Genomic DNA, 26,983 nt, shown 5'->3' on the forward strand with positions numbered 1-26,983 from the left:
CAGAAACAGAGCGACATGTGACCTTGTGAGGCAGCTAGATCACTAGATCACGCAAGAATCCACCTTGCCAGACTTCAAGTTGTGCACTCGTGGCCAAACCGCAGCAGTTCAGGCCGATCAGCATTCTATGAGGAAGTGCTGGCAGCCATGGTTGTGTTTTAGGTGTAATAACAGCGAGAAGCAACCGTTCAAAAACAACAATGGCGGCTCCTAAACAGGTTAGTGTAGATGCTGTAGCATCAGTTATATCACAACTGGACAGTATTTCTTTAAGAAAAGCGAAGAGCACCCCTGAAGGCTTTTCTTGGTGGAAAAGATGTTTTCACTGTTCTCCCAACCGGCTTTGGCAAGAGTTTTGCTCTCCTACTACACTGAGACAGACGGTGACAGACAGATGGATCATCCAATCACCTGCCAGGTATTCTTTGAAAGTGCCCTTTTCTAAACAGTCCCCACAGAAGCCTTCTCAGATGGTTCCGTGCAACAAACGGTGAGATTTTTATATACAAAATACATTTAATTAAGCTTTAAATAAAAAAAACTATTAAAAAAAACTCTTCAGTTCAAGTAGGTGGAATACTGTTGATAACACAATTTATCCAAAATATTGACGATTCCTTCAGTATTACCTCTCAGTTTCCAAGAAATAAATGCTGTGCCGCTAATGCAGCAAATGACAGAAAAGCCCCTATTATGATTGAAAGGTCTACATGGCATTAAGCTGTAATTGAACATGGCAAGTGTTAAATGTGATAATCATCAAATTTGTAACCACTAGAAAGTCAAATGAGCCATAATAATGCCAATGCTGCAGCTGCTGCAGGTCCCTCGCACCGTGCTACGGCTTGCCTTTAATCTAGTAATGACTCTGAAATGTCACTGTGCTTTAAAAAAAAATTGCAGAGATGAGGCTATAGGTCTCCCTGCCTCCCTCCCTCCCACTCTTTCTCTCTGCCCTGGCCCGGGCTCGGCTCTCGCTCTCAAGCTGTTTGATTGGCACATGCTTTCACTTAATGAGGGATAATTACTAAGGAAAACAAGTGGGAGACCACATCTGCTCAGTGTAAAAAGAAGTCCAGGCCTGGTGCAATCCGTCAGACGGGGCTTTCAGGTTATGTGTGTGAATGTTTTACCCACCTTCAGCGGCCTCCCAGCCCGACACAGACCCACCAGGACCCTCCCTCCGCCCAGTCCCGACAAGAAGCAGATTAATAGGAATCAGCGTGTGGCTGTAAACACTCAAAGGGAAGAGTGGATATTTGTGTGCATTGACGCGCATAGGAAGTGACCCGGGGTATCTGTCGGGGACAAGCCAGGGGCCACAGCAGGAAGGGCAGGAGGCCAGTGGGGACGATCAACATCAACATCCCAATCAGTGTCCTGCTGCCAGAGCTGTTGTTTCCCAGCTCCCGTCGCCACTGTTTTGTTTACTTTCACACAATGCTGTAATGGTGCTGCTGGCCGTAACTCATCTGTGCATGGGATTTACTTTTGCTAAATAGTTTCTTAATGACCTGCCTGTGTTAACAGGCAGTTGTCTGATTATAGTCTAATGGTTCCATAAATCAGAGTTTCAAGGGTCCCTTGTCATGTTTAAATGGAGTAACTGTAAAAAAAAATAATTTCGCTTGACTGGTAAAATTACAATTTATTGCATTTTCAAGTAGACCTTAATTTAAAAAGACAAATGTACGGATGTGTGTGCGTTTGAGAAATTAACACACAAAACAATGTTTTAGTTTTGACATACTCAGCTGGAGGTTCATTTATGCTTGACGCTCTTGACAGCAGCTTTTCAACAAAGTATATTTCATAACTTAATCTCTCTATTGTTTTCATGCATAAATGGACTTGAAAGTAAAAGTTTTTTTGTTTAGTTATTTAAACAGCAATATTAATCTCGCTTGTTTTGCCAGCTTTATTTTAAGATGGTGAGATAGTACTTCACAATGCCAGACATTATAAATTTCTATTCATTACCCCTCTTCAGTGAAAATTAGACACCTGATGCCAGCGGCAAGCTGACTGAGCCTAAATAAAGTTAATATTAAGTCTAAATTAATTTTTCAAATTCATTGAATAGTCATTTGTCTCAAATATATTTGCTAGAAACAATCTAATACTAATTTAATCTTGAATAGTACTAGATTTGACAATAAAAATCATAAACCCTGAGTAATATGGGATTTAAGAACAGTAGACCTTCACTTAATGGGGATCACTTCAGCTGCTTTTATTTGTCTTAGGCTGGCCCATGGCAAGCATGCTTTTAATTGAACCGCACTGCTTCTCTCATTTTGTAAACCAGCATGTAAGACAATTTACTATTAATCTCCTCACTTGATAACAAAGCTGCAGAACAGAACTGTATTTTCCATCTTTTGAAATGATCTAAAAAGAGAAGCGAGGCAGCAGCGTTTATTTGCTTTAACCTTAATGCAGCAAAAAGAAAATGGCTCACGTGTAAGCTGGATCTGATATTTGACAGCCTTTTAACCTCCCAACACCCTCACCCCCCCTCCTCCAACCCAGTCAACCACATCCCTGCCACCCACCCACTAGAAGAACAACAGGGTTTTGCTTTCTTGCCCTGTGCTGACCCAGTTCTCGCTAATTACCCGCAAAGTATACATCAAAGCCGGGCAAATCTGCAGATCTGCTGCAACGTGGCAGGGTAAGGCAAACCAGGACTATCCCAAACCTAGTCACAACCAGCCATCACTGATGTGTGTGAGAGAGTGCGCGCACGAGTCAAGTGGCGTCAGCCAATACAAAAGGCAAGGTGCTGAACTTATAAATAGAATGGTCATTGTTTCAACGCGGGTAATTTTGGGTGTCAGAGTCGTTCCTGACACTGTCGGCTGTGTGGGTTGGATGAGGGGAGGAAGGGAGGTGGAGGAGTGAGGTCATGAAGTTGGGAGTCAGCTGATGGGATAACACGCCTGTTGACATGGATACACACGCATACGCATACAAACGTGAAACCACGGACACACACACATATTGCTGAATCAAAGCACAGATGAAAATACAGACAGAAATGTGCAATAAGAGATCAAATGAGAGCACACTCTCCTCCTGTCTGTCTCCATCTCTCCTTCACACACACGCACGCACGCATGCGCACACACACACACACACACACACACACACACACACACACACACACACACACACACAGGTATGGTAGGGCAGGGGCAAAGGGGATGGTTTGCTTTCTTATGACACAGGCCATTACTAAATTGAGCTGGCAGGTAATTCTAAGGCAAATAAATGCCAGCGGGTTTAACACAAGGAGAGGTCTTCGGGGTGCCGGCGTGAGCAATGACAGGAATTCTCTCGCCTCTTTTGACAGGAAGCCTATTATTCTCACCGCTTTATTTTCCCAGGCCAGTTTTTAAAAACTGATCACTCCCATACTATTTCAACCCCCCAAACATCAGTCCTTCCTCATCTGAATTACCACCGCTTCCTTGCTCATTTTCGGTTGCTGTTTCTTCACTCTCAGACTCAATATTTACAGTAGAAAAGACTATGTGTAGGTTGATTTTTTTTTTTTTAACAACTTCTTTCACTGACTCCTTTTCAGTTAACTTCAAGGGTACTTAGGTGACCATTTTAAGAGGGCTTTTCTGCACAAAAACCTTGATGCTAATATCCTGAATTAAGCCTGTTGGTAAGAAATCCTCCCTTGAAGTAGGTGAACGTAGAGCATTATGAAATGTGCAACAGAGCTCTAATGTTAATGCAGCTCAAAGTTAAAACAAAATAAACATAAAAATATAGCCAAAGATGAAAAGACAAAAGGGAAAAAATAAGAACAAGTTGAGACAAAACACACTATAAATACACTACTTAAAAAAGCTGTGCTACATCCTCATTATAAGTGCCATCTCAGAGAAGCGTGGTGGGAGTCAGCGCTGACCTTGGTATCCCGTTTGAATATTGTTTTAATGCCGCTGCTGGTAATTGAGGATGCAACGCAAACAGTGGACTCTTTTTCAAAGGGAAAGTTATTTTCCCAGGCAATGGGAATGCAAACAATGCTGTCGTGCATTTATTTGTTTGTTTTTCAACTCCACCTCATAATTATCCAAGACACTAATTAAAATATGGATTTATAAATAAATCTCCATGATTTTACCTATGACTACATGAACTTACAAGTTTTCATCACTCTTGCGTGGAGGCGTTTTTTATTCCTTGAGCATATACTTGAGGATCTTGTTGTTTATAATTGTTATTTGTAATGATCTTATTAAACTGTGTGTTTTAAAATATCTCATTATTTGCTGTGTAATTAAACTATAAATGTAAAAGTAATTAAACACTATAAATGTAAAATATTTGTAATATGAGAAAGATTCATTTGAAGTTTTAGTTGAAGTGTATTTTTTCAATTTTGAAATAAAACTATTCCAAAGTATTAGTGTATAAGGTACATGTACTGTGTGAGTATATAAAGTATTTCCATTGTATATAAATGTAGTTTTCATCCCATTAAGTCTAATTTTGTCTGCCAAGGATTGAAAATTCTTACTGTGTACTACTAATGAGTTTGTCAAAGTACAATACATTATACAGAATGGCTTCATGTCCCAGTGTATCCAGCACACTGGGAGAGATGGCTGTTGTTTTAAATTGTGTGATGTGAGACACAGCCGACTCTGAATAAGGAGGTCAAGGGAATACGGTTCCTGCTTTCTCAAACAATCCAAAATGAAAAACATTTCCCTCCATAATCTGACCGGTGAGAGGTTTGCCATGTGTGTGCTCCTGCTCATGTCCATGATCAGTGTGTGTACGCCTGCACAGTGTGTGAGGAGGCAGTAGGGACTGGGTTCCAGCCAAGGCTGTACTGAAAATCAACCTTTTCTGCTTCTGTGGTAACTTTACTATAATCCACCTATGTAACAGTGATCCTGGTGGATTTCTGCATCAAAATTCTATTCTGTGTTTCATTAAAATTAATTCAGAAATCCAGTTTTTATACAAATCTAATATGGTTTTAATATCAAGTATCAACAAGATCTGCAAATGTGATTTTTTTTTTTTGCATGTCTCTCATTTTATTGTTTTATTATATTTTTTTGTCTAATCTCACGCTTGGAGTGGAGTTTTCATAAATGCTGTCTCATTGGCTTTTCCACACTGTCAGCGCTGACACTGTGGGGGAATACCTGTAATTTCCCAGCATGAAATACATCACATGAAAAAATATTAAATATTGGCAAAATACCAGATACTGCAGCTTATTTACAGAAGTATCACTATCAATCATCAAAAAATGAGGTGAGCCTCAATTACAACATGGCACAGCAGGAAAAAAGAAACAGGGAGGGAGAGCAGGGAAGGAAAAACGAGGCTCTGAATGAGCCGGTTGTGCAGGGCCAGAGGAGTGGACTGGAGATGACTGACTGGGAAACTGGATCCAAGTTCTGCTGTTTTTGTTTCTTCTGCCAAATGAGAAATTAAAATAACTTCTAACTCCTTGGTCAGTAGGGGGTTGTGGGTAATGGTGACAAGCACACACTTACAATACTTATGAGGGCATTACATAAAAAATTCAAGCTGGTCTGCACAAGATTAGAGGTACAGGCTCACACACAGACACTGACACACAAACTCCAGCATCATGTGTTGGAAGCTTTTGGCTTATGCTCAGCATAAGCCACCCAAAAACTCTTTTTATCCACTGGTTTATTCTCTGCTTTTGCTCTCCTGATTTTTGGCAGTTCATTCTTACCTGGCCTATTTAACAGCCAACGCTCTCTAATTCTATATTGGACAGCATGGGGTTAGAGTTAAAGCAGAGGTTGAAATTATAATTTGGAGGAGAAATATATTTGATGCGCCGGCTTTTTAGGATGCATGAACCGCGCTGCTGCGAGACAGCAGCAACAGCAAATCGCACCTGATTAATAAGTCACAGTGTTAGGCATAACAGAGACCCCAATATGGATCCACTTACATGTGATTTATTTAGTTTTCTACTTCAACAACAGGTATGGAGATGGCTTTATTCTGGCTTTTACGAGAGCCTCAAACCTGCAGGTTGACTCAAGGTAATATTAAGGGCACACTTTCTCCCACTTATAGTATATAGGAAAGTTTCCACTCTTGCCTACCACCTGTTAAGGCCTAAATAAGAGCTTCCTGTAAAAATCATCGGGCCTCGCTGTTTTGTTATTTTTATTCTGTTTGTAGAAACCAAGTAATAGAGGAATAAATAAAATCTTCCATCTGATTCATGAAACATTTACAGATCACTGACTTGTTCTTACACATGTGAAACAACAAACAAGACTGATCTTAAAAATGGTGATGTGTCATTAGCATATGTAAATGAATCATGAGCAATTAAACACCCACAATCCACATCTTGGCTGAAAAAACAACTGATCCAATAAGCGCTGCAGGTGGACTAACAATTTGCCAATCAGCGCTGTGGGACTAACCTTGTTGTCAAGTGTTGTCAAATTGGCGACAATGGCGACAATTACAGACGCTGCGACATTGTAGTATCTTTTTTCCGCTCCACTCTTAAACCCTCTGGCAAAAGCAGCTTGTCAGTATGGCTATGCATCACTGCTCACTTAAAATTATGTTAGATTCAGGCAGATATGTTGGTCTCTAGTGACTGGTTAGGGAAAATTGAATCCCAATCCCCCACAGAAATCGGTTAGAGTGGAGGCGATGCTACACTAAGCTGGAAACAGAGTGCAACGAGTTAACAATTCTGTCTGATATCAGGCTAATCAAGTGTGTGATTTCTGTAATTTTGAATATGCTGGCAAAACATGGTGAAAGCACAATAAAAGAGCATAGAGTAAAATGTTTTATAATACCAGCTCTACTGGACTTTCTTTTTACGTTTAATGTGTCATCCTGACCATCTGTAAATGTTGCTTTAATAATATTACATTTTTTTTAATTAAAAAATACTGAATGAATCTCATTAGCAGAAAAAAAGTTGAATTAAAACTGAATCTGTGCATATGAGCTCTTTATGAACGAAGCCCATTGTGAGGTCTGGAATGCTTACATGCGGCTGGGTGGACACTTTTTCAAATGAGTGTAAATGTGAAAAAATTCAAAACAAAACGATTTTACAGTTTTTTCAGCTGTGAGCAGTGATATCTGAGGTGACATTTCATAAAAGGATGATAAAATCCTGCCAGTACATCAGTCTGAGCTTATCCCTATCTGGCAGTGATAACGCCATGCTTGTGCATGATAAACTGGGAATAGAACCATCAGTAGTACAAATACAATTTTGTAGTAACTGAGCTACAGGACAGACATGAATGAAAAATCCCCCCTTCTCAAACAATCACTTCAGATGCTGTAAAAGCATTGCTTACTCACACAACAAATCTCCCATACGGCAAAAATCAATAAGCAGAGCAACACTCTATTGATCATATCTATATCTTGGATACACGCTGATGTCATGCTCCACTAGCCAAGTGTGTGAGTGTGAGTGTGTGTGTGAGTGTGTGTGTGTGCGCGCACGCGTGTGTGTGTGTGTGTGTGTGTGTGTGAAAGTGAGGCAGTGCTACATTTTGAATTAAAACTACGCCTCAGTCAGTTGTTCTTGGCATTAATGGCTGTCTCTCCCCACATTCGACTTGTAACTTGTCCTCATGGAAATGAGAAGCATGCACTGATGCAATATACAACAAATTGTAACGCAGTGTTGTTTTTAACAAGTGAAAGGCAGTTTGTAAATTTTAAGAAGTGGGATTTTTCTGACGGAACGTAAAATAATTATCCTGATAAAATTTTCTTGATTATCCGAGGAGGTCATGAAAGAGTGCTTTCAAAACGTGCTTATTAAAACTTGTTACCACTTCAAGCTGGTGATATCAGAAAGAGATGTCAGGTAGGCACTGTGCATTGTGCTACTCTTTCAAATGAGAAACTACGAAACCAGTATACAATTGCTGCTTTATTCAAAGACATATACAGTACTTCTTTTCAGATTTCAGTCAGATTTAACCTCAGTGAAATGATAAATTTCACTTCCAAAGCTTTACTGAATGCCTGTAAAATCTCATTATCACTCACCAGTCTGTTCATTTCATAAGAAAGGCGAAAACATTGTTGTCATCAGCTCCTGTGATATAAAAGACCATAATGTGATATGAATGAAACGGCTCAGATAAATTCTCTCATTGATTTCTCTATATTTCGACGCTGGAATGACAAGGCACAGGGTTGCCCTCCACAGGCAGCAAAACTGCATAACAGAAGAACAGGAAGAAATCCTACACAGATATCTTTCCTGCAGAGTTACCAAAACAAACCACAGGGACTCGCTCGTACTCTCACCAACTTGCGGTAGACGATCGTTACCCTAACATTTTCTTTCCGACTCCCTAACTTCCTTCACCTCTCTGCTTTGTTTTCTCCCTCTCCTCCTTTCTCTTCCCCCACCATCTCCCCCTGCAGCTCGAAGTTATTGATAGTTTAAAGTTATGGGCTAATAATAAGATGGACACTGCATGGCCAGGAGCCTATTATTCCCAGGTAATGGATAGTGCAGGGGTTTTGAATGACATTGCCCAGAGATTGCATGACGAAGGGTGGAGCGATTTATGGGCTACCAAAAAGCCCCCCCATGGCCCCCACTTCTCTCTCTCTCTCTCTCACACTCACTCACACACACACACACACACACACACACACACACACACACACACACACACACACACACACACACACACACACACACACACACACACACACACACACACACACACACAGTGCTATTTATCTCTACCTTGATAAGGAAGCAGATGAGGCATGCCTTTATTTATGGTGAAGATGTTCATAAAAACTACTGGCTCAGAGTAGGAATTTAGAAATGACAGAACAGCACACCTATGTAAAACTTCGTATGCACCTCGCTGATGCTGTCCAATGCAAACCACATGAAAATAACTTTGCGTTTTGGACGGTCTTGCATGACATGATATCGTTGTTGTGTGATTTTTCAACCATTTGGCTTCATTTTAAAATCCCATAATCTCACAGATGCATGGATTTTTTATTTATTTATTTATTTTGACAAAATCAGTGGCATAATTATTTCGTCCCCTTCCTGATGAACAAGGTGTTTGACTTCTGAATTTTACTGCACTGGTCAAAAGTGAGTTTAGTGAAAATCTGGACATCAAAATGAAACATGCCTTTTCAGCTTCATGGCCTTCAGATGCAAATAAAGGGCTTCAAAATGACCAGCAGACAAGTTGAGAAAAAAGAAAGCATGCTCCTTAGTTTTAGTAAATTAAACAACTTCTACACATCAGTAATGAAGTGGTGATGAAGTACAATAGATACAGATATATCCTGGATGCTACTTTCATCCTTTATCAGTCAATGAAACACAAGTAAAAATCAAAAGCCCTGGTTGCTGAGACAAGTGCAGGAAGCATGCATGCATTTATGCCAGGTTTATAATATGTTTGCTCAAAAACGGCCTGCTCAGGTCTCTCTGAGTGAAATCGCAGCAACAGTACAGACACTTCAGACCAGTGTTGACAAGATGCAGGGTGAAGAGGAGTAGCAGGGAGGGCATGAGGGAGTGCAATGAAAAAGGCTTGTCAACATTATCTGTTTTATTGATTTAACAGTAAAGGCTTGCCGCTTAAGCTTTATGTTGCTTTGGCTTGCTCCAATGAAAATACAACAGCAGCAAATAAAAAACGATTTCCTAAAAAACTTGAGCGTTTTTATTTATTTTTTTTATCTCGGGCCTACCAGCTCAGGTTTTGCATGTATTAATGTGAAGCTTTCACACATTTCATCATCTTTATGAGTAACCATTATGGTGAGACTATGTACAACTCTGCTCTCCCTTCCAAAGGCATCAGTGCCACAAAGGAGGGCAGGACAGTCTCAGAGAGGACAACGGCGGTCAATTGTACTGCAGGCTCTAATTATTGCATTGGATCATCAAGGATTAGGAAAAAAATGGCCCATGTTCAAGAGTCTACAGCCATGCTAACAGCTCTACGAGGCTGTACTTTAGCCTGAAAATGCTTTGAGCAAAATGCCCACATCAGCATGCAAACATGATGACAATAATAATGCTAGCAAGTTGATGTATACTAGGTATAATGTTTACCATCCCAATATAATGTGTCAGCATGGTAACATTTGCTAATTAGCACTAACCACAAAGCACAGCTAAGGCTGTTGGGAATGTCATTAACTTTGCAGGTATTTGATCACAAAACAAAGTACTGAAAACCTTGACCAGATAATGGCACTAGATGGAAGGTTAAGGGATAAAAGTTTTTACTATTCATACATGTATTTCTGTGCAAATTTCATTGCAATCCAAGTAATAGTTGCCGAGACATTTCATTGGGAAGTGAAAATATCGAAAAGGATCTTGTGGAGTTGTAGTTAGGAGGTATCCTATCACTATCATGGTTGAACAGGCAAAGAAGAGAACGCCACTACAGTTACTAGTAGTATTTCATATTATTTTGTAATTTAATACTTCTGTATTGTATGTATTTTTTGGGCATCCCTAATAAAAAACATATAAGAAAAGAGCTACATAAAAGTGGAACACACAGGACTTTGAGGATTATCACTTTAAGTGCCACTACACCCCATGCAGACCAGAGAGCAGTGGGGTCAACAGAGTGTGTCATTGGAGCAGCTTGGAGCCTGGTAGGGTTCCTGTTGTGTCTTGACCTGTTGAGGCTTATCAAAGACATACTGCGTAGTTCTTTTATGCCATAGCAGCTGGTTATTACCAGGGGCTTCATACAGCTACCCAGAAACCCCATCAACACACACAAACAGACACGCATACAAAACACATGTTAAAGTTAAAGGTATTTTCTTAACATTGTGTCATTAGTGTTCAGAAAAGATGTTTGAGGACCAGGTCTTCAAAGGTGGCAACAGCTGCAAGCATCATCACCATCTTTGTAACACCTTATAATATTGCTTGGTTTTTGCACAGAAAGTACCAAATTTGCAATGTGTGATTTTGAATAATTATGAATGCAATAGTTTGAATACTGCTTAATGGGGCTGACTGAGAGAAAGATGAGGTGAAGAGACAAATAGCAGACCAAGAAAGGCAGACAAAGACAGACAGAGGGACAGCTGAACTAACAGAGACAGACAACCAGATGCATGAAACGGAAACAGAATAGAAATCAATATGCTGTGTTAACATGTGAGATTGTGAAGTCGTATAATAAGAGCCCAGAAAAACCTTCCATATTAATTACTGTCGACACGGAAAAAATATAATTAGATATGAGGGGGAAACAGAAACTATTTATGGCAACTGAAGGGCCTTGCTTAATGATCAGACTGCAGCTAAAACCTCTATTGATTTTCTCGTTAAATATACAGCTCAATTAAAGATACAGCTGATTAAAAGACGACTACAAATCACAGCGGTGGATCTGGACGTGCTGGGGAAGCTGCGTAACATGAGGCCGCCCGCTGCACTCAGAGAAATACAAGATTTCACCCTCACCCTCTCTCTCATCGCTGCAGTGCAGTGGGAAATGAGGCTACACAGGTATTAGTCTTTTTCCACGCGAAAACCAAGTCAAAGTTGTGACCACTTCCAGATAGAGCTGTAATGCCCACAGGCACGCTACTTGTGAGAAAACGATGTGTTTAATTTCAGCACTAAAAGCATAAAATCAACGCTGATAAGCCACAAACAACAACAATAACACTGACCTCTGAATACATAAGAAGAAATAATCAAACAAACAACACAAATCGACTTTCCTTGTTAAAATGAAGCACCTGCTTAACCCAAGCCAGACCAAGGCTCTTTTTTCCCCTTTCTGCCTCAGCCTTGTTGCTGACAAATAAAAACCTTGACAGTCTGTGTACCCTAACCACGGGAGAAGGGCAGAATTACAGTGTATAATGGAAAACCTTTCTCTTTCTCATTGAAGACAAAAAAAAAAACAGTTTAAAGTCTATAAACTGCTGAAGTTTTTCTTTTTTTGTGTAAGTTTTAGCTGTGGAATTATTTTTTTCTTCTTTGTTATAACAGACGTGGCTGTTTTCAACAAGGTAGACAAATTTAAGCTGTGTTTCTGTTATCAATAGTTTTACATTATGTTTAGATTCATATATTTCAAAAGGACAATCAGTCATTTTGACAACATAAATAATTACAGTAACATAGGTTTAAAAAAAACCAAACACCTATTTTCTCATGTTTCTCTAGTTCCCATAGCGTCAAACCTGGTCTTTAAAGAAATCCATAATGATTCAACTCAGTGCATTCTTAAAAAACTGTACCCTTATGTTTACATTTGAAGCATAGATTGTGCTAAAAAAAAACAAACAAAAAAAAAAGCATATATTCTTTTCTTTTTTCTTTTCTATTGATTCCTGCATTTCTCTGTGGTCAAAGCACAGTAAAGATGTTGTATGATCAAAATGTCTACCTTACACATGAGGAGCTAAAATTATTTTGCCTCCATATGAACACTACGACCATGACTCCAATTCCAACTCAATAATGAAAGTAATTCTTCTGTTACTTTTAAATGTGACTATTTCTTATTCAAGATTTACACTCAATGATGGCAACATCTGTGCATGTGTGTGTGTGTGTGTGTGTGTGTGTGTGTGTGTGTGTGTGTGTGTGTGTGTGTACCTGCAGGGAGTTGAGGAGGATGAAGATGTAGGCCATGACAATGGAGAAGGGCACCAAGACGCCACACAGCCATGTCAGTCCAAGGATGGGCAGCAGCACTAACACTGCTTTCACTGCAGCCCTGTGCACACATGCACACAGAAACAATCCATTGTACAAAATGTAATACACATGGATAATGGCAAACAAACATGCACACACATACACACCATAAACACTCTGAAGCTGTGGACTTGCGAGCTGAGACGGACTTAGACCACACCAGATAAAATTAATTGAAGTATTCCCTAAAACCTTTCCTTGACTGTCCTGAGATCAATCAAAAGTTTCTTAACTTTTCAGTTCTTCTTGGACAAAACTGAGCGGCTTTGGCATGCTGGCTGTTCCATATACAACACTGTGCGGCTGGGAAAGCTCATGGGGTGACAACTTCCCACCTTAAATCCGCCTTAATTCTGTTTAGAGTGGAATTATCTTCCTGCTCAGGTGACCGCCAAACCACACCAGCTGTGTGTGTGTGTCCGTGTGTGTGACATGGCGGGCGGCGAGCCCTAGTTTACTCAGCGGAGGAATGTGTTTGAGTTTCCGCGACGGCTGCCACCCAGGGGTGGCAGGCGGTTCAAGGCCTGCTTTGAAAACCTTCATAAAGCACCTACTGTGAGCCCTGGTGGGCTGAGGTAGTGAAAAAACATAAACACTTTCACACGATTTTCACTGATAGGATCATATACAAGCCTGCTAGGGGAAATCTACTGGATCACATGCAGCAGAACTGCAGTCTAATGAGCGCACACCAGTGCCAGAGGGAAGTGAAAGACAATGATAAAGACAGCTGTGATAGGGCTTGACAAGATATTGTTTCTGCATGGACATTGTAATGGCCAGAAAGGACGCAATGAAAGTAACAACAGCGACACATCATAGCTAAAGTAAAATTTACAGAATGTCTAATTTATCTGATAAATAACTTGCAGTTGATTAGCCTGCACTTGCACAAATGACCAATCACAGTCAACCACCCCAAAGACGGACAGATTAAATAAAACAAGCAAGTGGAATGACATGCAGCATACAGAGCCATACAAGTCACATGTACATATATTTTATGGCATTTCATTTCATATTTCAAAAACCCCAAATATTGCAATTTTCTATTGTGATATCTTTGAAATGATCATTCAGCCCAAGGTAGCAACAAGTATGAGATAATTAAATAATATATATAAAATGAAATATAAAAATGCAAATATTCTTGCATCACACCATTGCAAGGGATAAGATATTCTTCCATCCAAATATTTTAGAGATCATTTTAAAATATCAATATGTGAATTAGTGTTTCATCAATATGGTTTTCTTGAAGGACAGTACTGCAAAGTGCTGCTAATTTCGGCCTGCAGCTGCGGAGAGATGATATTTTACACTAATGGATTCAACCCATTCTCCAAGAGTTTCCCCCTAAATGTATTCTTAGTCTTAAAACAATAATATTAATAGCATGACAGCCGGTACTGTCCCTGCTTCTATTACTGACAGTTATAACAGATCAAACAATCCTACTCCTGTAAGAAATTCAGTATGAGAATAAGACCCTGTTCTAAATGAACTGTTTTAATAAATTCTATGATATTTATGCAATGTTTCAGGAAACATTTACTTTGTCCATACACTGGAACTAAACAACATTAAGGACATTTTAATAAACCATTTAAGAAATCATCAGAAAACTCACATGAACCAGTTCTGTATCTTGTCAACACTGAAAGATACTAAAAACCCACACAAGTGGTTGAAGCTTGGAGCCTTTTCTGAAAAGTATTAATGCAATCCATTTAAATTGTATTCCTTTCTTGTTTGATAAATGAGGCTTGCCGTTTTAAAATGACAAATCCAATATAAAATCTTGCAGCTGCTTTTTGTTTGACGTCCACTGGCTGCAGCTCGTCTGCTCCAAGGCCTGTGGCCTGGGTGAATACATTTAAAAAAGAGGACAAATGGCGCCTCCTTGTGGTGTGTACCTCATTTGCTCATAGGCTTGTTCTGCAGGACTGGTGCCCATGGCCAACATGATGGACCGTCTCTTGGCTGTGGAGATGGTGATGACCACCACCCGGGTCAGTACCATGATATTCACCTGGGAAAAAAAAAAGAATGAAAAAAAAAATAAATAAAAATGAGAGGAGGCAAAGATAAAGTGACAGAGAGATGAGCACAGAAGACGTGCACTGACACAAGAGGGGAAAGAAAATACAAATCAAAAGAGGGAGGAAAAAAGATGAGGAGTTCAGATATACATGTTAACATATCTATGGCTATGAGATTGTGCGAGATGAAAGGAAAGATTAAGGAAACAGAGACATTTGCACTTCACTACTGCTTTTTAAAAAGCAAAGTCTTAGTACAAAATGGCTGTATGTGCCTTGTATTTCGTATTTTAACAATTTCAGCCCCAGCAGATTGCATGATATGATTATGATTTAATTTTCTGACCATGATGATGAAGATGACTGGCCCGGCGAAGCCCCAGATAACACCGTTCTGGACACTGAGCCAACAGTAGCCGTCGGCAGAGTATTTGCCTGAGGCTGATGCCAGCGTGATGGTGACTATCAGCACTGGCAGACCTGGAGGGAGGGGAAAAAAAACATGGAAGAGGAGGAGAATAAAAGAAAAGAAAAAGTATCAGGAAAATAATCAGGAAGAGGAAGGCATAGGAGCTACATTAATAGAGCATTATGATGAAAATGGTCACAAACATCAGGCAAAGATCAATTTTAGTTCCACTGAAGTATTATTTCATCCTTCTCACAGCTATATAAATACATTTACATAAGATTTATGTAAATTAAAAAGATAATAACCATAATTTTATCATATCCTTGATCATTACATTACAATATCCTTCACAACAAAATCCTGGACATTCACTACACAAGTGTGAAGAAAGTGGTTTTGCTGTTGTTAAGCCACGGTACCCCAGCCGATGAGATAGTAGTACTTCATGTGTCGGTCCTCGCTTAAATTGACTGCGACCACCTTGCTCCAGAGCAGCAGACCCTCCACAAGCATCCAGCTAAATGCAGCCATGAAGAAGAGATGGAGGAGTGCTGCCACCAGTGTACACGCCACCTACAAACACACCAGCACAGGCATGCAGGCCGACACATGTTACATTTCACATTACCAGCATTCAGGTTACGCTCCTGAGTGGTGCTCCTTAACAGCAAAAAGTAAAATTAACTTCAAAACCCATGTCACGAACGCAACAAGCAACTACTCTCCTTTAATGTAGTGCAAATGAGGGAGAGTTGGTTTAGCGCTTGTTACGTTGAACTAACTGTGAATTCAATAGAAATGTCAAACGTGCAACTAGGATCTACACATTTTATAGTAGATGGGACATGTATAATTTCACATTCTATTAGAAAAGCTAGGTGTGGTGTGTGTCCTGAAAGACACACACGAACACAAAATGTCAAAGGTTAAATAACTATTATGTTGGTGATGGATTGCATAAGGACAGCTCATGATTGCAGGTGATGAATGGTGGCAGTGGTCACTAATATCCCATTCACACCATTTACAATCCCAGACACACAAACTACTGTTTGTTGATGTTTTTTTGAAATGTACTCCAAATCTTTTAATAATGTAACAGGTTTACAGTGTGCAGAAACTGAAGATTGTGTTGGAAATATATTGTGTTTATCGTAATCTGACAATATTAGATAAATATCTAATAAAAACAAAACATTGTGAGGAGGATTAAGAATGACCATGTAAAAATTTAACCCTCAAATAATGATACAAGAAATAAAAAACAAATTTGAAAACGGAACAAAGAGAGTTGATCTAATATGAGAAATGCCATAAAATATCAATTACATAATAGATTCAATACCTTCCAGATATGTCAGACAACAACATAAAATCCCTTTGAATCTTCCTTAGCAATACACGGAAGCCCTCCAGATTAATTGATTGTCAATGGGCCCAAACATGTGTTAAAACCTTGTTGACATCTGAAAAATGGTCAGCACATATATAGATATGAAAGTGTTTGATGAATTTCCAACAAGCAGCCACCTGCCCCAGGGGTAAAGCCCACCCTGACATGACCTGGGGTCAAAGGACCAGGGGTCAAACCAACTACAGGCCAGTGGATGACTACGGAGACAGCTGGACCATGTGTTCTAGGTGATCCATCAGGCATTAGTGGCCACTTAGGCAACACCCAACACCCAACACGAGCCATTGGTTTCACTTGGAACCCCAATGTGGATTTGGATTTCAAGTTTCATTAAGGTTGTTGATTTCAAACAGTGCTGTGGGTTAACATATAAGAATAGGACAGTGGACAACAGCTTAACAGCCATTACAAATTTCATTATCAAATTTAATTATCTCAATAATTACTTGAGTTTGTTTTATTGCAAAAATCTTTGCATTAATTGCCTTTATAAAACATAAAAATTCCAGTCTAATGATATTTTTTCTTGCTTTAGAAAAAAGGTCCTTGTATCTAAATAAACTAGGTTATCATTTGTTAAGCTGCTCCCATTTTCATCTTCCCACTGATGATCTTTTTTTTCCACATAAAGTTTGACAGAATCCAACACATCATATCTGTCAACAGTCAGCAATTGAGTAGTGTCTTACTGTCCCTCCTCCTCCTCCCTCTTTGGTATAACATTTAATCCTCCGTATTGGTACCTTGTTGTGAATGGCTGAGCCGCTGCAGAGCAGGATCACCTGGGCGCAGATCAGAGCGATGAACAGGTTCTTATGAATGGACGTTCTGTCAGATTTGGGGATGCTGCGGACAGAGACGGGGAGAACTTCAAATTCTTTGACAGACCTTGTCTTAAAATGAGATATGGTAAGAAGTGACAGTGATAGCAAAAAAATGCCAACACATAAATGGTCCATTTTAAAGCAGAGTAGAACATTTCAGTAACTTAACATAACAACCAGAATATGCAAGCAGCAAAAAGGCTGAATCACAAAAAGCAATAGGATCCATCCATTGGCAACCACGTCTGTCTGTTCCAAACTTGATAGTAATCCATCCAGTAGCTGTCAGGATATTTGATTCTGCACCACAACGCTGGACTGATGGACGGGCTGACTGATCAATATTCCCATCACTAGGGTGACTTAAAATCTGAAATGTCCCAGGCTATAAAATGGCCTGACTCTGATTAGCTTTGAATCACTTTATGGATTCCTGTTTGACACTTTCCACCCTGTTGATTGTTGTGCTGCATCATTCCAGATCTGTGTTTTTCATTTATATCTTCGTAAGAATTTTTACCATGTCACACTTAAAATTGCAATTTGCAGTGACTGTTTTGAGGTGTTTTCCAGTATGCTTTGTTGCTGGGCTGATATCTGATTAATATTATGCTGGAAGGAGGGTATAAACAAGTGCTGTCAATCGATTAAAATATTTAATCGTGATTAATCTCATGAATGTCATAGTTAACTCACGATTAATTGCACATTTTTATCTATTCTAAATGTCCCTTGAATTATCATTTTAATACTCTTATCAACATGGAAAAGTGGATGGGCTTGCTTTGTGCAAATGTTTTTTAAACGAAAACAACGTGTAGTGTTTTATTTCACACTAACATTCTCACTTTGAGCAGTCATTCACATTTGAATGAATCGAATCTCACACAATTTAACACTGTCAATAAACAGATGACAACAAAATAAATACTTGGTTACAAAAAAGCCCCTTCAACAACCTATTCTAAGGGATCAAAACAGGGTGATACAAGATAAAGTTATAAAGTGCACATCATTGTAAACTAGGACTCAGCCTATAGTGCAGTTAAAACATGGCTGAAACTTTCCTTTCTTACGTTTCCTTTGAACATACAAGCAGTCAGACTATACTGCTCTTCTGTTTATTCACCAGAGGCTTATCAACCCAGCCTCTTATTTCTCTCCAGAAAGAATGAACATTACTTGGCTATGGCTGCAGTAAGCTTGTTCTTAGTTGCGGTATCCATATGCACCTGTCGAAAGCCATCCATTCTTGCCTGGTTTTGACGAGGAGGCGGCGGAGAATTTGCATTCACCGTGTGTTTGGCCATCAAGTGATATTTCAGACTGGATGTGCTACGTTGATAACTCAGTTCACACCAACAATACACACAGATAACTTTGGTCTTGTCAGTCGACCCATCTGGCAACTTTTTGAAACTAAACTTTCCATTCAGAATTTTGTTCGCATCCATTTCGGTGTTTCGCACTTGACATCCACACAAACCGGTAGCCTACTCCTTTACAACTAGCGAGCAGGCAAGACCAAACACGTGCGTGGAGCGTACCTATTGTTTCGTTTCCGTTTTACAATCGGATTCTGGAGTTTTTTTGTAACGTTACTAGCAGTGGCCACAGCTTATAAAAAAACTAAAAGTTCACTAGGTCACAAAGAGCGTTAATCTCGTGATTAAAGAAATGACGCCGTTAAAATTGATTTGCGTTAACATGTTAATAACGCGATATTTTTGACAGCACTAGTATAAACACCACTCATGTGGCAAATAGTTCTGCATTGGAACCATCTCTGGAGACAAAAGCATATTTGGTCTTTAGACCACATCAATAGCTTAAACATTTCCATTCCAGATTTTTCATTAACATACCATGAATGACACAGACAGCTGAATCTGGTTTAAAGTGGTAAATGAACTCACTACCTCCTGATGGGTTCAGCCTATTTAAGACTCATTTCATATGTGGATCACTGCTTGTAATTGCAATAATTTCACGGTGTGATTATGCATGCATATAAGGACACGTGCAGCTGATTGTCTGTATGTGTTTCTTATGTGTTTGTTTGTAACACAGATGCATGTACCTCATGTGCCAGCATGTGTGTGAAATGCATGGCTGCCCTCTCTGATTTCAGGACAGTCATAAAACATCAGGGCAGCTCCTCTCCAGCTGATTGTGATCCCTCAGTGACCCTAATGTTAATTAACGTCTGCAGGATGCTGCCATAAACCTTCGCAGTGGACTCACACGTAGACCCCAGTAATTACTGAATCAGCTCTAGTCAATACTCAAAGCAGCCTTAGAAACAGAGCATGAGCAAGAGTGCCAATAATATATCTTACTGGTGTATGGGAGAGTATCACATCAAACAGAGGGGGAGATCTGACAGTGGCACATACAGTATTAATTTCAGCATATTTATGGTGAAAATTAATTTAACTTCACAGGTGGTTTACCTGTTCATCCATACAAACAAAATAAAAGGCATTCATGAGTGGCAGCAAGAACTAATTTCTACAGATTTAAACTTTATTGATGCAATTAGATTGATGGAGATCCGAATTTCCCAAGTGAATAATTAAGTTAGAAAGTCCTACAGTGACCAATGGGAAGCCCTTACCTTGAACTGACTCCAACAGTTGATCAGATTCCATCATGCTAATGCCGCCATACAAGGCGTCATTAGCTTTGCTGCTATTATTACTAATATCAGTTAATTGGTTTTGAGATCTTCTCCCACAAACACAAATAAAATTCTTTGAAAACGCAGAATCATTTTCATGTTCTTGGCACAGAAATAGTCTGATTTTAATACAGAATATCTGCCCAATTGATAAGTTATTAATATTTTCAAAAACAGTATGATACATAGGTGTTAATGCAACTCTTGTGTTATTATAAAAATATAGCTCTTGTGTAGCTAATGTTTTTCCAAGTGAAAGAGGGGTAGAGGCTTTGTTGTGTGCAAGACATGCTATGTTGGCATCGTAGGCAAGCAGGACATGAAAATCCAGTACTCACTCTAGCACAGTGAACAGCATTAAGGTCACCACCAGTGCACACAGAGACGCACCGGAGCCAATGAACGTCAGCTTGGTCAATATAAGCTCCTCCTCTGGACTCCACTAAAACAGAGGGGAATGGTAGTTGTGTGAGGCAGAGAGGGAAAAAGAGAAAGAGAGGAGAGTGTTGTGAAAATATCGCAGGTCTGAACTACCCGATACCCTCTCAAAGACACGTAGTCCCTGCCTCATAGCTGAATACGTGGAACAGCTAACTGGTATGCTAATGCTAAAGCTAATGTCTTGCGTTTTGTTTGTTTCAAGATGCCTTTGTATAGACAGAAAGAACAGTTCTACCAATGAATTCTTCAACTGGAAAAGCACAATGGGAGTGACGCCTGCTGGTTAATATCGTGTACTACAAATCCTATGAGTCTACCTCTTTTCACTCTATTGGCAATGTAAGGCAGCATATCTTAACAAAACAGGTGTATTGATTGGTTCCAAACGGAACTGAAAATGAGGTCTAACCTGCCCTATAATGCAGGTTAATTAGTGAATGTAATGCGACTCATCAGTCTTCAAAGAGTTTACCACGGGGCCTGTCTATCAAGTACATTTGAGATGAAATGACACAAAAAGCAACATGGAAAAAAAAAAAAAACCCCAAAGATTAGTCATTACTCTGGTTATTTGATTGCTGCAAATGATGCCCGTGATTCAGTTTCTCTTGACTGTCCCTCAATATTAAATACTTCAACGCTGCTCAAGTGTGTTGGTCTACAATAGACCCAGTTCTAACATTTCACCACATCGCTCATAAACTTAACCACAGTTCAATTTGAAAAATTTAAATTTGCATCACAACACGTCTCATGAGTTACCTTTGACTCCAGGTAATTCATCAGCACTGCAAAGTTGGTGGTGTGGTTACACAGACAGGAAGTGACGCCAGAGCCGGCAAAGATCACCCTGCAACCATCACCGGACCAGTTGTTGGTATGATTTTGCCTGTGCAGTCCAATACACAAGCAGAGACACACATAAACACACACAATTTCAGAGAGAAGAGACATCAGTATAAACATGAAGGATTAAATATACAGTATGTGAGGGTTTCATATCTGTCTGTCTGAGGATTGTTGTATTCAATAATAAAGACAAACAGCATTAAAGAGTGAAATATGTTAGAAAAATTAATAATACACAATAAGAGACCACCAGTTCATCATTTACCCCAACAGCCTCAATCTCTTACCAGAGTAACACATTAATTTATCAGGGCTGTTCATGTTGTTGATCAAACTTACACCAAGCTGAAGTTCCAAAAGGCACAAACAGGAATAATGCGCTGTGAATACTCCACCTACAAACAGAAACACACGTTTGCACCTGTTTTCTTTCTGACATTTTCTCTCTTGATGTATCACTTTGGCCTCTGAGCAGCCAAAAGCGCCATGGATAAAGGCCACGTGCTGCTGGCTGCCAGATAAAAATTTGTGTGCAGTAACATATTGCATTTCAAAGGGCAACAACTTAATTATAATTCAAATGCTTTTCCCAGAGAAGGGTTACTTTCTATAAAATGTCTACCAAGCCAGAAATGAAAGTTTTGAGAGCTTTCAAAAAAGCAAAGCTGTGCTGCAAAGTATCCATCTTAACAAGCTGTTAACATTATAGACCCAATTTAACATCCCTAAACCTCATATCCTACATGATTTTATCACTTGACTGTCAACGTATAGCTCCAGTACAGTAATACTACTACTAATAATAATGATAATAATATTAATAATACCACATGTGATGAGGAAAGGGTGTACTCGACAGCCACAGGGATGGTTTGGGCCTTAGAGGGATCACGCACGGTGGCTGATATGACAGCAGAAGCCAGGTGACCTGGGAGGTTTCTGGAAAGTCAGACAATGGTTAGCACTTACATCCGTCTCACAGCTTAAATCCAGACTACCGGTAACAACTGTCCGAGTCACACGAATAAAATACACTACTGACACTTTGCGTGTGTGTTTCTGTGAGTTGTGTCAGAACAGTTTGCAATGTTTAAAGCAGATCATAAGAGAAAAACTACAGCCAACCTTTTTACGCTCTCTTGGTGACTCAGTGGAGGCTCCTCGCCTCCAGACACAATCTCACTCAGATGGCTGTAGCGGGTATGAATAAACATCAATTCTTTGAAACCTGGTTCAAGAGAGAGGAGGAGAAAAAGCAAATTCAGCTTCATCCTTTAATGATACTAAATATTTTGCTGAGTATCACTTAACTTTTGCAGTGTTGCACTTCAAATACCACTTTCACACATTCACACTCGATAGCTGCCAAAGTTTTATTTACCCATCTGCTTGGAGTTCTGTTACCAAAATGTCTGCCAATTATTTTATATTTTGATTTTGTAGCCCCAACTGTAGTTCCATATGCTGCAAGGATTTGGACAAACTCTCATAGTGAAAGCTCTACAGCAAAGGATGTTTTAGGGTTAGGCAAGTAGTGGTTATGGTTTTGGTAAGTGTCCAGAAAATGAGTGCAAGTCTATGTAATGTCCCCAACAGTGATGAAACTTGAGTGTGTGTATTTCCTACCCAGTGTGTGCATCCTGTGGAGCTCAGTGTCAGGGATAAGCAACTCATCCTGACCGCTGCTGCTGGCGATGTGAGAGCCGAGCGCAGACGGTTTGAAGACGTGACGACAGCTCTCGTCAGACAGCTTCTGCCACTTCATGTACACATCTGGCAACAAAGACAGCAGAAGACAGCCAAACAAGAGAGACAGATTTACAATAATAGCAGCCACAGATAGAAATGCAAGAATCTTTTCTCTTTTTTTATTTAGCAGTTTTACAAAGTCAAGACCTACCAATGGTTTTGGTCATTAACATTATATCTGGTAGACTTATAGGTGTACTAAAAATGATTCCTTGAATTCTGAACATGTAACCACTACAAAGACAGAAAGATGAAGGGGTGCAATATAATGTAAAAGTTATGTTCTTTAAGAATAGCCTGAAAATACAAGAAAAAAAACAGAAAATGCAATACTCATTGTTGCAATCACCACATCACAATAATGACTGCGAAAGTGAAATGTGTCAGAGACAGTTTTGTCAATACATTTTTTTATTTGAAACCCTTTTTTCACCCATCTACAATTTCCCCATAAACTTTGATCACCGCTGAAGCCGTTCCTTCTGTATTTTGAACTAAACACTGGCAGATGATCGATATTTTCTTTGAGGAAGTTTTTATTACCTATGTTCTTGGTTGAAAGAGTGAAGCCTCTTCCCTCAGCAGACAGCATGTCAGCAAGAGTTTCAGTGAGGTTGTCAATGCTCTTGACAACAGTAAATGGCCCCACGCTGACCTGCACAAGAAATCCAAACCCAACAAAAAAACGTCAAACCAAGATTCATGGAGGAGAAAGGACAACTTTCCTGGGTATAAACACAGGTCATCCCCTCACCCCATCCTCTGTCAGGCCCATCCACTGTGTAGCCATGTGGGGCTCCAGCATCAAACTTGCCATCTTTACATAGTTGGTCGCAATGGACACCATGACCTCTGCTGCATCGACTCTGGCAGAGGGAGCGCTAGCTAGTGCGGTCAGGTCCATCTCAATCATCTGGGTGAGGTAGAGGACATCGCTGGAGGTGAGGAGGTTCGTGCCACCGGCCTCCAAAGTACTCAGAACAGACTGGGTCAGCTGCCGCAGCAAGGTCAAGTCTCTGACCCAAGAAGCGTTACTGCTCAGCTCCTCCATCACCTGAGGAGAAGACGGATGGATAAACAGAAACTTTATTACCTTTATTTATGCAATGCTGCTAATTCAGTCTACACACTTCAGGATCACAGTCAATTCTGTTCACTGATTACAACAGATTCTCTAGATTTTGACCCAGTAAGTCCTGACAAACATCCGATATTGGGGAAGAAAAAAAAAAAGGTTATTACTTTCCTGACTGTAATCTTGTCTGGTATCAGACATGTAATTCTGAGTACGTATGGAAGGTGTGTATTCTACCTTAAACAACAGGTGTGTTTTTAACATATCAGTGTGCAAAGTCTTCTCTGTATTCTCAGGTGTTGAGCTGCTTCTGCACCAATATCATCAGGATGAATTCCCTGAATTTATCATACTAGACAACTAAAGTGATAATGTGCTACAGCTCAATTGTCCAACTCACAGGTTTGGTCAGAAGGTCCTTGTTCAACCCACTAAAGAACGGCGTCCTTGGTAAAGCAATAACATCCAGCACATCTGCAGACAGGAACAGAGACAAATGCAATGCAATATAATTCAGTCTGTTAAACAGAAACAACACACTACAGCCATAAACATTAATATAAATCAGTGACAATTAAAAATGATACTAATCTGCACGCCAATGTTCAGATAATACTCTACTGTCATGGTCTCGACGGTTAGATACAAAAGACCAAATCATTGTGTCCATCAAGAATAAAATGCATAAACATTCATTGACATTATTGCTATTAATAATACACTGGTACCTTTCTTAAACTGGCAAACAGCACCTCTGAATGAGTCACACTTGACTTCACCCCAGCTCTCAATAACAGGGTCAAAGATGCCACAATCCTCGTCAGACTGAGGGCTGTGGAACAACTCAAAGGGCAAGGTTTGATTCTGCAAAGAATGTTCATCCAGGAGGGAATCCAAGAACCGATTTGCTACGACAGTGAAGGAAACGGCGAAGGTTAAATGAGAGAGAGACACACATCAAGACTGAATGTCATGTCTAGTCACAGTATTGTGGATAATGCTACACTTCACAAGTCTTGCACAAGAATTAAACAGCTCATCAAGATGTAATTCAAGGGAGCAGAACACACAAGTATTACATGTTTATATGTTATAAACTTCATGTTCCTTCATTTGTTTTCCCAAATATTATCTCCAAAAAGTTGCTGCTGAGCTCGCACTCCTTCAGCCAACAAGTTATACTTAAATAAGTAAGTCATTGCATAATGATCCAAATCACTTCCGCTGTGCTGTCCTGATGGCGAATGTATAACTAACTGTATACAGCAGAAACTTCAGGTGCAAAACCTTGACTAACATTTGAACTGCTATCACTGGGCTCAATGGTCTGCTCCCTCTCTCTTTGCTGCTGGTGCCTTCAGGGTCACTTTCTGTCAATCTGGTCCACAGAGCGAGGGACCCACCAGGATTTCAGTGGCTGATAGGTTAATCAGTTTCACTCTCTACTTCACAAGTTCCTCTACATTTGGCTGCTGGCAGGTGCCAATTTCCAAACCTGGCACCAGGTTCTGTCACGTTGGTTAAAGTCCTGTAACTGAAAGATGAACGGATCAATCCTGGCAGTCCTTCAAAAGCTACTGTACACAAACCTGACTCCGTCTGTACGCTGATCTTTTAAAGATCGGCAAATTGAATTCTACTCTGTAACTGAATAATCACTGAAACAGTGCAAGCTCACTATCCTTTCTGCATGTTCAGTTCCAAGAGGAGGAGTCAGTGCTTTAGACTCTCATTACTCACTGGGGAGCATGATGTCAGAACGGGAGAAGCTTGTTTTGAAGGGTGGGATTCAGAGTGACGTGAGTCACAAAACATTTACAAGAACCATTAGGAGCCCTGCTGTCTGCCAATTACAACTTGGTCACCATCTCTTCTATTCAGAGAGCAAAAGAGACAGAAATTTCCTCTTTCCTTCAATCTCATTAAACTTCCAGTTGTGCTTAATGCTGGAAAGTGTGTGTGTGTGTGTGTTTGTGTACTGTATGTGTTTGTCTACTCTGCGTATGTAGGTTTGCCAAAGCATGCCACAAATTCAGTGGGGATTAGGGATATCCTGATCAAGCTTTTTTGCTGATCCCTGTCTGAGTCATTTAATGAGTGAGTGCCAACACCAAGTCCTAAAATGATATCTATATTTTCCTACATCACACAATTACATGGTGTAATATAACTAGGATAGTGTGGACCAATGATCGCACTGAATTGACATAGCAGCTACTGCGTGCATATACAATAACCTACTTGGTGACAAAGTAGAAAAGCTGTCAGTTTCGGTGTATTTACTGTACGTGATGGAGAGAAGCTTCAAAACAAATTTAAGGGTCAGGTGAGACAACTTAAAAAACTACATAATAGAATTAGAGAATTTTGTCGTTTGCCTGTCTTTTAAAACACTGCGCCATAGTGTTTATAGATCAGGACGTTTTCTTAAACTGGTCTGAAACAGATCTGAAAAAAGGATCCATAATATTTGAGAAAAGGTCCAAAACAGCCATTATCTTTATCATATCTTGATCTTTTGCAGTCTTTGCAATTGCATTGTTGTTGTCAACGTTGAACCCTGATGTCATAATGATTGAGCCAAATAAGAGAGATTAGAGGAGTGTGGCTGTAGAGGGAGATGAAACAGAGACAGAGCAGACGTATCTGCAATTTATTCATAGCGTTGATTTTGTCCTGCTTGGAATGCCAAATGGGTGGAGTTTAGCACATCAAGCCAGCTTAAATCTTG

General features: G+C 39.8%; 1 protein-coding gene across 1 annotated transcript in view; it reads right to left on the reverse strand.

The window, feature by feature from the left end:
- Positions 1–26,983, reverse strand: part of LOC139330541 (adhesion G protein-coupled receptor D2) — an 85,672-nt gene that overhangs the window by 55,510 nt on the left and 3,179 nt on the right. The window contains exons 6-20 of the mRNA XM_070961501.1: positions 24,981–25,160; positions 24,653–24,726; positions 23,932–24,231; positions 23,721–23,832; positions 23,055–23,201; positions 22,554–22,656; positions 22,256–22,367; positions 21,768–21,823; positions 21,342–21,468; positions 20,477–20,580; positions 17,378–17,480; positions 15,640–15,793; positions 15,155–15,288; positions 14,683–14,798; positions 12,665–12,785 (exon numbers count right to left, since the gene is read on the reverse strand). Of these exons, the coding sequence (XP_070817602.1) occupies positions 12,665–12,785; positions 14,683–14,798; positions 15,155–15,288; positions 15,640–15,793; positions 17,378–17,480; positions 20,477–20,580; positions 21,342–21,468; positions 21,768–21,823; positions 22,256–22,367; positions 22,554–22,656; positions 23,055–23,201; positions 23,721–23,832; positions 23,932–24,231; positions 24,653–24,726; positions 24,981–25,160 (1,943 nt within the window). The remainder of the gene's footprint in view (positions 1–12,664; positions 12,786–14,682; positions 14,799–15,154; positions 15,289–15,639; positions 15,794–17,377; positions 17,481–20,476; positions 20,581–21,341; positions 21,469–21,767; positions 21,824–22,255; positions 22,368–22,553; positions 22,657–23,054; positions 23,202–23,720; positions 23,833–23,931; positions 24,232–24,652; positions 24,727–24,980; positions 25,161–26,983) is intronic.

The sequence above is a fragment of the Chaetodon trifascialis genome, chromosome 4 (assembly GCF_039877785.1).
Source record: "Chaetodon trifascialis isolate fChaTrf1 chromosome 4, fChaTrf1.hap1, whole genome shotgun sequence".
Taxonomy (NCBI): Eukaryota; Metazoa; Chordata; class Actinopteri; order Chaetodontiformes; family Chaetodontidae; genus Chaetodon; species Chaetodon trifascialis.